This window comes from Myodes glareolus, chromosome 15 (genome assembly GCF_982192425.1).
Source record: "Myodes glareolus chromosome 15, mMyoGla1.1, whole genome shotgun sequence".
Lineage (NCBI taxonomy): Eukaryota > Metazoa > Chordata > Mammalia > Rodentia > Cricetidae > Myodes > Myodes glareolus.
This window is the reverse complement of record NC_142040.1, coordinates 26,742,362-26,753,779: the sequence shown is the minus strand read 5'-3', so window position 1 is coordinate 26,753,779 and position 11,418 is coordinate 26,742,362. Positions and strand designations below refer to the sequence as shown.

General features: G+C 46.9%; 1 protein-coding gene across 2 annotated transcripts in view; it reads right to left on the bottom strand.

Moving 5' to 3' along the window:
* Window positions 1–1,742: 1,742 nt before the first annotated feature.
* The window catches only part of Znf366 (zinc finger protein 366), a 63,923-nt gene continuing 54,247 nt past the window's right edge, over window positions 1,743–11,418 (bottom strand). For both annotated transcript variants that reach the window (XM_087896822.1, XM_048441548.3), the window contains 2 exons: window positions 8,508–8,682; window positions 1,743–5,914 (listed from right to left, as the gene is read on the bottom strand). In XM_087896822.1, coding sequence (XP_087752948.1) covers window positions 5,382–5,914; window positions 8,508–8,682 — 708 coding nt within the window. In that variant the 3' untranslated portion in view covers window positions 1,743–5,381. The remainder of the gene's footprint in view (window positions 5,915–8,507; window positions 8,683–11,418) is intronic.

The following is an 11,418-nucleotide window of genomic DNA, read 5'->3' as shown; positions in this document are numbered from 1 at the left end:
AGTTGCTCCCACTGAGCCTCCCCTATGACCCCACTGCTTAAGAAGAACGATCATTTGATGGCAGATTTACCTTTTATCCCGAAGGGCCAGCAGGAACAGACACAGATTCCTTGTGGAAGTTGCTTTTTGCTGCACGTAAGAACCTAGCCTGTACTACCGTGCAAGTCAGCGATGGGGTGTTGGTTCTACCAACACAGAACCGCACACACCATCACTTCGAACCATAAGCATGACTCTAGAGTAAAGCCAAGAGATGGGCTGTACCACATACACGATACCCAGGAACGAATGTTCCTAGAGTACTTCTCAGAGGAAACAGTCTGTGAAGACTCGGTCCCATCCTCCAGTATATTCATGGATCAAGGACTTTTAAGGGTGTTACTGTTCAGTAGGAAGGCTGAACGTGTCCAGGGACTAGGAGTGGAAACAGGAGAATCCCCACACTTTGGACCCTGATGCATTGCAGGTACAAGGGCTAGAATTTGCTTTCACCTTCATCTTTTAAGATTTCAACGTGAGGAAAGGCCTACCAGAACCTGCCAGAGAAGGTCAATGAAGAAGCCTGGAGTGATGTCAGAGGGGGTATCACTGGGAAGCACCGAGACGAGCCCTTTCCCGGTTTCCCTCCAAGGAAAGGCATGCAGCCGCTTGAGAGTGCTAGCCTCCGGCTGCTTACTGGCCTAGGGTCAGTCCAATGCTGGGGTCTGCTCATCTCAGGGTAGCCCACCTCTGTTGATGAGTGCAGAGTGGGGATAGCTGGAGTGTGGGGGGTAGGAAAAGCCTGCTTGCTAAGTCTTGCATCCCTTTTCACTCGTGTTAGTCTTAATGAGCATCTTACTTCCATATCTGTCTTTGCATCTGCTTCCAGGGGACCAACCCTGTGCCAATCATGTGCTTTGAGGCACGTAAGAAAAACTTAGTAGTTAGGTGTTTGGGGGGCAAATTGTTTTGCTCTCCTAAATGTCCACTTCTTTCTTAGTAGCATTAGGTTTAAAAGGATAGTGTTAGTCTCCTGGGGCTGTTAGGCTGAGATGAAACCTCTTGTGTGAACCACCCAGCACAGCGCCTGACATGTAATAGAGTGTGCTGCACATTTACCTGGTCTTTTAAAGGGCAGCTCCTTGAAACAGTTGCTAACCTGTGCTAACGTGGCTTTGTGGGTTCCCTGGAGAGGAAGAAAAATGACCTCTTGGTTTTCTGGCCATGCTGTTGGCCATTACCATGCCTAATTCTTTCACAGCATAACCTGTGAGCCCAAGATGGTCTAGCGTCCTGGTCTAAGTCCTTTAACCCACACAGTAGTAACCCAAGTAAGAAGGAATAACTCCTAGTCCTGAGCTACAGATGAAGAAACTAACACACACTGAGGTCTGGTCTAAATTGCAGAGGTTTGAAGCTGAAAGTCCAAAACAAGCAGCCTGGTCGAGGACTAGAGGCCTGGTCTGAGTACTCTGATTCTGGAGTCTGCTGCCTCTTGTCTTGATTTTATTTATTTATTTATTTATTATTGGATTCAGATGGAGATAATCTCACCTCTTAACTCCACGAACCCGGAATGGGACAGAACAATGAGCGCAGTCATCTGGTTGCACACGGGCTGACTTTCACTCTTCTTCTCCAAAGTCTTGGGGCAGGAGTCTCCCAAACCCTTCCTCCAGACTGTGGGCGTAATGATGGGAGTCAGCTATTGACGGTGGCAGCTTCCTTCCCGATTTTCAAGTAGTTGCAAATAAGTAACACAGTTCTTTTCAACATGTTTTTATTTGCTTAAATTAACAAAATATAGGTTACACGCCATTTCCAGGTAGACTGCCTGGAAAGAGGAAGCAATATTCACAACTTGGGGCGCTAGACCCTTGGAGGCTAAGTTTCTAACTGGCAAGCCAAAATTCTGTATAAAAAGCAACATTTACTGTGATGTTGTCCAAATATATGAAGGATTTCAAATGTTAGCTTGGTTACATTTTGTTTCAGCAAAGTAGACAAAGGTCATAATTCAAAACACAATGTGAATATTTTATTGACTGTCTTTGGGACTCAATAAATACAGACATTGAGCTTTCTCCTGCAGCTACATATATCCAGAGAGACCCGTTAACTCCTTTTGGCTTAGGAAAAGTTGACTCCAGTGTCAGTGCCAAAGGGATATCCAAGTTTAAAAAAAATAAAAGAATGAAAGAGGAATACAAAAGCAATAAGGAGGACCATCATAAACCTGAATAAAAAGGATAAGAGGCAAATATGCCACTTGGCTGGACTGTTCATTGGTTCAAAGTGGTGATAGTCAAAAGCCAGGGAAGTATTCCGCTCTGATCCATTTCCAGAATTCGACAATGCGACAAACAGCATGGCTTGGCTTTGCTGGTGACCTTGGATGATGTTATTCTTTTTTTCTCCGAGGTTGGCCCCATGAGCCCTACTTCAGATTTGTATCTGATTAATCAGATCATGGATCAAGGTTGGTCACACCTCATCCAAAGTCAGGAAACTGATCAAACATACTGGGGTACCTCTGCGAAGTAAGGAACCGATGCTAGTGGCTACCTTGGGCGAATAGTCGTAAAGGGGGGCTACTGCCTCTTCCACACATGAAACCTGGGGCTGGCTTCACTTTTGCTGCAGGGTTGGGTTGGTTAAAGCCTACTAAGTCTTTTATACCTGGAAATGGAATTTAGAGCCAGGATTAGCGTAGGCTGTTCTACATTGTGGTTACTTTCCCAAGATCTCTCTTTTCCCTTCAGGAAATCTTGCTCAGGATGCTAACAGCACACAGAGGAAGCCTGGAGTGGCATGGGCCTAGGGGCCAGGTATCTCTTTCCTTGCATCTGGAGGGCCCTGTGATGAGACTTCCCACTCTTCAAAACATGCTCGTAAACCACTGTTCTTGTCCGTGTTCTCTCTCTCTCTCTCTCTCTCTCTCTCTCTCTCTCTCTCTCTCTCTCTCTCTCTCTCTCTGACACACTGATTCCTCAAACAGTCCCACAGGGTTTGTTTGGTATGGACTAGATTCTGCTCCTCTAGATTCTCCTGGTTCATTCAGTCCAACAGGACATCCCCAGAAAGCACCTGGAAGTATATGGAACTGTGATAAGACACAGCACCTAGTAGGTCCTCAACTCTTGGTTCCTGAATGAAGCTTCCTTGGCACGTTTACCAAAGGCACCTAAAAGTTTCATTCATAGTACATGGAAGGAATCTTGCGAATCTGAAGACCTGCAACAGCTCTGTGTCCAGAGTTGTGTTTGTGGCCATAGAAGCCCAGGGCATTCTCTCCATCATCCATCCTTTTGCAGGTGTTGTGCCCTTGGGATATGCACAGGTGGGGTAGGAAACACATACAACCTTTGTGTTTCACAGTGGCAGTCAGTTGTGACAGAGGAAGGAATTTTAGGATGTTGGCAGGAGACATGGGTGAGAGGTTCTCCGAGCACAGGAGTAAAAAGATGAGGGTCATGGAGAAGCAGCTTGGCTGATGTGCAAAGCCGCATCCGGCTAGAGCTAGACTGGATCTTCTAAAGGAATGTGCTGGGTACTTTGGGAGGAGAGGCAGCAATGCAGTCACTAGAACCTGACTTTACCAAGAATGTTGGCACTCCCAACCAAGAGGCAGGCTTTACGCGAGCACAGTCTGGTACCTACCATGACTCAGCGACATGAATGCAATGTCCTGTCAGTGCTGCTTCCCACGGTGGCAGGGTTTAAGAAGGCCCAGTTGATAGGCCAACACAGCCATCATAATGCTCACAGGTCCTGCAACAGCAGTTCCAGCCCCTGGGCAAGAACAAGAGCCAACATATGTCTTTCCACACACTGGGGGCTACAAACATCACAGGCCTTGTCTTCAGGTGCACACACACAAAATGTATGTCCATAGTGTGTGCGTGTGCATGCATGTGTCCTTGGGAGAGTGACAGAATAGGAACAAAAGCAAAAGTCAGCATTGTGGTTACAGGTCTCCTGTCCTCTTCAGTGAGTCTGAAGTCAAGATCAGAAATATGTAAGGGCGGTGAGAAGGCGTCCCAGCAGACACAGAACTGGGGGATGTGAGAACTGTGCGCTTCTTTTTTAAGAGGCACCTAGAGGTGATCTGGAAACTCCCAGTACTGGGGGGTGGCACTCCAGATGTGTTAAAGCCAGAACCTTATAGGGCGAGGCCCTACCATGGGTGGATTTTGCTTCTTTTTCTTTTCTTTTCTTTTCTTTTCTTTTCTTTTCTTTTCTTTTCTTTTCTTTCCTTTCCTTTCCTTTTTTCCTTTCTTTCCTCCTTCCTTCCTTCCTTCCTTCCTTCCTTCCTTCCTTCCTTTCTTTCTTTCTCTTCTTTAAGAGAGGTTTTTTTTCCTTTGTAGCCCAGTCTGATTTCAAACATGAGGCAACCCTCCTGCCTCAGTCTTCCATGTTCTGGGATTATAGCTGTGAGCTACCATGCCTAGCTACATCAGTGTTTTCTAGAGCTTCTTCTGGATGAGTCTCACATGTAGCCAGCTCTGAGATCATAACTCAGGTCCTGCTTATAGCATTAGTGGGTGATCATTCCTTTACCCTAAATAAGTCGAGCTTATTTTAGGGAGAAGTCTTGAACCCCATTTCATAGCCCAAGCCCCACTGCTCACTGTGGCAACTTGCCTTTCAGTTGCTTCTTGGAGCATGAGGCCTCAGAACGAGGTGTCAATGGTCTCTGTGAGGAAGCTCTTCTTGAGACAGGGATTTGGTCTGAAGATTTGGGACCACCAAGCATTGTCCAGATATCTACGGGGGTGCTCCAAATCTCCCACTGACCAGTGAAGCTGAGGCAAAACAGAGTAACCAGCCAGGCGTCTAAGAGCTCAGTCAAAATGATTTACCTTCTCCTGAAGCCCTAGTCACATCTGCAGGAACTCCTTGAGAACAGCCTTCCCTAAAGCCCATCTCTTGCATCATTGCCCACGTTTCTACTATTTAATAGAGGCTATTATTATATACAACTGCTAATATTTTTGTCTATGGTATTGTAACCTTCAAATATGCAACTAAAGAGTTATTGCCAAGGTAACATGAGCACCACAGTTTGGCAACTAGAAAGACATTTTACCCTATTGCGTGTGAGAAGAAAACAGTTTCTAAAAGCACCTTGAGGTGCTGCTTGCAGTTAGGTATCTAGAGGAGAGCTCTGTTCTTCATGTGGATGATGTGTAAAATAACACTGGGGGCCTCTGCACCTGTATGAAGTTGCCAAGTGCCCAAGGAACGACCTGAGAGGCTTTTGTGTCACCTGCACGTTTAGTCTGAGCCGTTTGTAAAGACTGGCACCACTCGCCTGTCCCCAGCAAACGACAATTCATGCAGAAAGCTATATTTGAACTGCCTAGATCTCATTTTCCAAATGTAATTTCAAAGCCGTCCACTTAGACACCCAAAAGGACTGCTTGTTTTTCCATTTTCCTCTCCAGTAATTCTTTTAAACCCTCATCTCTGTGCTTGAAGTATAAGTAATCGGAAAAAGGGGGGCTCTGCCCACCGCTTTGCAACAGCCTGCTGCCCAGGGGCTCGTCTGTGATGGCGCAGTCTATGTCCCTGCCTTCATGGTCCTCGCCACTCTCCTCCCGTGGCTCTTCCAGAGCATCCTCGTCTCTGCATCCTTCCCCGGGGCCCTGGAAGGTGTGCTCCTGCTTGTTGGACAGATCCTCAGGCGCGCAGGATTGCTGGCTCTCCTGTGCCAGGCTGGGGCTGTAGGACTCTGCCTCATAGCTGTGGCTCTCATCTCTATCCTCTTCCTCTTCCTCCTCCTGGCAGAGGCAGTTCTGTGTGCTGTCCACATCCGACTGGAACACTGGCCCCTTTGCGCTGCGCTTTTGGGAAAGATCAAACGGCTCCTCCTGCTCCAGGTTCCTCAGGACAGCAGTGGACTGCGCCAGGACGAGTCGTCCCCTGCCCAGACCTGCAGGACCAAAGCAGAATTCACGTGCCTGAGTAAAGGAGTGCCCAAGGCTTTTTAAGCACCCTGGTTGTCCATTTTATAAACAGGGCGAGGCAGGGGAGCGTGATTCCTATTAAGTACATGGTACAGGAAGATTGTAATCCGTGCAACCCTTTAAGGCAAACCTGGCAATGTATGCCCTACTGAGAATTTAAAATATTAAAAAGTGAGGGGGGAGAGGAGCACCATGTATGTATGGATTTTTTTCATTATACTGAATATGTAAAAAAATGAGTATCTAAATTTTGGTTAAGCATATAAACTATACAATGAGTCATGTCTGTGTGATGCAGATGGCTACTAAGGACCATGCATGTGTTCTCTAGATATTTTCAGTCTTTGTGGCATTCTCTTCCCATTCTTCCTTACCAAAAATGTCTGGAAGGATGTAGGCTCAGATCTCAAAACTGGATGAACTCTGAAGTGGTTACTGCGTTGCCTCTTCACTCATTAAGCATTTCTCATTTTATTTTCACAGATAGCATTAAGCTGACAACAAATAAAGCAACAGCAAAGAGAGTTCATCCTCAAACAAAGACAAATGAACCTAAGCTCTTCCATGTGGTACCAAAAAGGCTGCTCCAAGTCCATGGTCCTTATGCAGAGAGGAGAGGTTCTCTGAGGAGCCCACAAAGTCCCTGTTTGGGATCATAGATGTCCCTTTACTGGGCAGGGTGATGTTTGGGTACCTAGAAAGATGGGCTTCCTGGTCAACAGTGGGCATAATGGCTCATGTCATCTCGGGTTTAAGGCCTCAGACTGTGGTGACCCAAACCAGACCATGAGACGCAGCAGGGACACTAAGGGTTTGAGAAATAAGAAGGGAGGTGGCAGGCTGGGGTTGGAGTGAAGAAAGGAGGAATAGGGATTTTGAGGGACAATGACGTCAGCTGTCTATAACTTTAATCTTGTCAGGGGACAAGAGGGATCTTTTCAGCTTCCTAATGATTTCTTTTCACACACACACACACACACACACACACACACACAAATTTACCATTTATAGATGAAGCTGCAAAAATTGTTGAAAATCTGTTAGTTTTTTTCAGAGCAATGACATAGTGATGCTCTCCCTGTCCCACAACGTGACAGAACCACTAGGTTCCTGTTAAGATGCGACCTTCAATGTGGGGCAAATTCATAGTGATCACATCAAATTTCTAGATAGCAAACTGGCTTCTTCCTGCTATGGCTGTCTCTTCTACTTAGAAAAATCCATACCTCGCTTTAGAGGTGACTTGACCAGCCAGAGATTCAAGGAACGGTTAAAGAGGAAGGCCATCTCAATATATATAAAAAAAATTTAAAAACAAACAAAAAAACAGCTCCTTTTAACCAGTATTTTCCAAAGTTTTTGCATAAACTCCAGCCCTTGTTTGTGATGACCACAGCTGCCTGAGTGGGGACCACCATGAACTCGGGGTGTTGTGAAAAACCCCAAGTTATGCTTATCTTCCTTCTTGTTGTGTGTTCAGATATGCATCTGACACATGTGTGTGCCTGTCCACTTCACTTTGTAAGTACAAACAGGTCACCTGGTTCTGCGAGGGATGGCAAACAGATGCACGGTTGACCCAGAAAACCTAGAGCTAGAATCCCAGCCTTGCCTTCAAACTACACTGGTGAGACCTGGTCTCCTCGGATACAAACTGAGGAGTGTCATGGACTCTTTCACGAACTTGGGAGAACTGAGTGAAGATGCTGCTGATAGTCTTATCCTGAGCTCTGCCTGACCGTCTTCTACACACACACACACACAGAGACACCAGACACACCCAGAAAGCCTAGGTGGCCTCATTCCCTCTGCTCTGTCACTGCCCTCGCTAGGGTGCATTTATTGTCTATTTATTGTAAGATTGGTTGATTGGGTGACGAAGTGGCCTGACGCACTCAAGGGACCTAGAACGTCAAGTCTTCATTGGCAAGGGCCTGGGACCGAGGAATTAAAATAAGCAAGAACTTTTCATTAGTTCAGCAAAGACTCAGCAGGAGAGACACACACCCTGCTCATGTGGAGCTGGGACAACAGGAAAACTGCCCTTGAGTGAACAGAAGGGGAACATGGCCCACGGCAAATGTACTTATGCTGGGGCAGAGTATGAGGACCCATACTGTTTTCATCATTGTTTGTTTTAAAAAATTTGGAAGAAAAAATCCCTTGTCGTCTAGCATTATGAGGAGTAGATCTAATAGAGACTACGTTGGAAAGGTTGGGGTTCAAATCCTGACTCTGGTCCTTTTTCCTTGAGCAACTTTGGAAGTCTCAGATTCTCAATGTGCAAAATGGAAATAACAGATATTCTCCAGCTGGGAGTGACTTGGAGGATTTAAAGAGATAAAGCTCTCCTTGGAGTGTGTGAGACAAAGGGACCAATAACCGTACCTCTGGCATCACTACTGCGTTCCCGAGTTGCCTCTGTGACCCTTACTCACGCCCGCTCTACTGTGGCCATTAAAACACATCCCCTGTTTAGGGCAAGAATCATCCCAGCCCCCATAAAAGCACATCCCTCTTCTATGTGGGCAGGGCTTCCAACCAGGGTGGAGGGAGTACCTTGGGAATGAAGACCTCGCTCCATCACTCCATGCTTGACCTTCATGTGGCGCGTCAGGTTCCCCTTCAGTGTGAACTTGCTCGGACAGTAGAGACACTTGAAGGGCTTGCTGTCGGAGTGCAGGTGCATGTGGCCCATCAGGTTGTGCATGCGGTTGAATTCCTTCCCACACAGCTGTTGGGGACAGAGACCAGGACACAGTGATCTTTCCGGGGAGAGTCTGTGTTCGGGGGAGGGGGCACATCTGGAGAGCAGCGGCCAAAACTGCTTGGTGCTATAACTACTTCCAAAGGCAATGTCCCCCCGGCCACCAGGGAGGAGCCAGGTGCTGCCCAGGCTCCGAAGTGGAGCAGGTGGACGGGATTTCCGAGACACAGGTGTCCAGTAGCTCTAAACTCCAGGACCAGAGCTCAAAGCTCCTAAATTAAAGCTTGTTTTGTTTTGTGGAGGCGTGTCATGTGGTCCAGGCTGACCTCGAACTCACTACATGGCTAATTAAAAGAAACAGAAATCTAAGTAAGGAGCTATCTTTTCTCTGGGTGGAGATTTAAGGAAGTGAAATTTTTTTTTTCCGAGCAAGCATTAAAAATCATGTACCTGTGTGTATTTCTGAGTCTGTGTAAATGTACCTGTGTGCGCCTATATGCACACATGCGACCAGGCAGCTGTGAGCCACCCAGCTTGGGTCCATACTTGATGGATCTCAAGAGCAAATCTGACAGTCTCTGCAGAAAGAAGGGCACAACAGTGACTCTGGGGCACCTTCTATCCTTTTGCTTCAGGAGAACAATGTTTGGGAGCTCCAGCCCTTCCTTGGTTGTGCTATGCGGAAGAGAAAGAAGGATTCTGTGTCTGTGCTTAAGCTAGTGTGTTAACTGGTGGCAGGCAGAGCAGTCCCCTCTGTCCTCAGCCTCTGACGGGCAGTGGAGTGGTTACAGCAGCACGTGTTGAGAGATTCCACAAGGAGAATGTGCAATACGGCATCCCCTGGGGCTCACATAAGCTTTCCCTTCTCATTCTCATTGAGAGAGACCTTCAAGGCTAATGTGGAAGATTCTAGACTGATTTTCCATTATCAACAACACTATTTTCTTTAGGGAAGGGCAGTGGAGCTAACCTTGGAAGACTGGGGAGAGTTGACAAGACTGACCTTGGGAGGCTAGGCAAAAGAATGCTGGCTATAAGAGGACCCAGCTTGGGGCTGCACAGCCGGCCCAAATAATCCACATACAGATTATGAGTGGCTGGCTTAGTATTCTTGAATGATTTGTATTTGAAGATTTGAAGACCATTTCTCTCCTTTGATTCCTTGCCAGCAAGAATGAATTTGGTGTCCTAGGCAGACCTCTAAACTCAGAGTCACTGTAAGCCACACACATTAGAAAACGGGGACCCCCAAAGTCTGGGATGCAGCTTGGCAGTGCAGTGCTTGCATAGCATGTGAACCCCTGCACGGAGTAAGAGGGCAAGAACAAAAATGACACCCCAAGAAGAGAAAGGATGAGAAAATGGATCTAATCCCAGCTTCCACTAGAGAAGCCATGTGAGGGGTCGATCCCTCCGTTATTCCCACTAGACAGGATTCATGAAGACACTGAGATGTACTCAGCTTTGGACGTCTCGAGGTTTTTTGTTTTTGTTTTTGTAAATTTATAATTGTTAGCTTACTTAACCCACTTCTCTATATAACTAAGGAATAAAACTTCAGATCTAAAGACTCATGTTACATTTTAAGGAAAAGCAACACCTCTTATGTTTTGTGGGATGATTCCTGAGTGCTTAGAGGTGTGTCGCTGGTGTGATTGCTGGGACCAGTGCTTAGGCAATTCTGAAAGTACGCTTCCCGGGGTTTGCGGAGGCTCTGCTGCCATTGCCTTGGGTGTGCTTGACATGCGACAGGTCCTCAGTTAGAAAGTGGGGCATGTTGCAGGAGAAGAACTTAAATAAGGAAAAACCTCTAGTGGGAGAGAGAAGCAGAAGGCTGAAAGATCAGCTCAATCACTGGGCAAGTCCAGACATAGACAGGTCGGATGCTCCGCTCAAAAGCAGGCAGACATCATTGAGAGGATAGGATGAAGACCTTCCAAACTGGCTTCTGTGGTCGAGACATTCCTCTTCTGGTTATTATCTCTCTGCTCAGGTATTAGTTAGACTCTGGACTGGCCTGAAAATGCTCCATCAGAGAGATGGATCTGGGACAGCAGCTTAGCTGTAAAGTGCTTGCTGTCCAAGCCTAAGAACCTGAGCCAAGCGCTGAGTGTGGTGGTAAGCCTCTGCAACACTAGTGTGGAGAAGGTAGAGATGGGCAGGTCCCTGGGGACTCACTGGACAGCCAACCTAGGCTGACTAGTGATCCTTAGGTCCCCGAGGAAAGAGAGAGAGAGAGAGAGAGAGAGAGAGAGAGAGAGAGAGAGAGAGAGAGAGTCCTGGAAATGACATTTGAGGTTGATCTATGGTCTACACATGAACACACACACACACATGCACACACACATAGTTTAGGCCTTTCTTGAAGGATGTGTGCTAAGTCCTGCCTTGGCACAAGTATCAGGTATCTTCGCGAATATCTGTAGACACTTCAGCCTACTTTGCAGCACGGGTGAGGGACCTGCTGCTGCTGTGGTGAGGACCCACTGCTTATGGCTGTCATACCCATCATACCTGGAACATGGGGCCAGAAAAGGTCTTGCAATCTGTCTGCCTCACAGTCCCACCCATCAATCCTCAAGGACCCACTTATCAATTTCCCTCACCATAAGTCTACACTCAGAGGTATGTGTTCATTATAAAGGCCACCTCTGGGGGTCCTGCAGGTTCTTCTTTATGTCCACTTGGCACAAGCTAGAGTTATCTGAAAGGAGGGAGCCTCAATTGAGACAATGTCTCCATAAGATCTGACTGCAGGGCGAT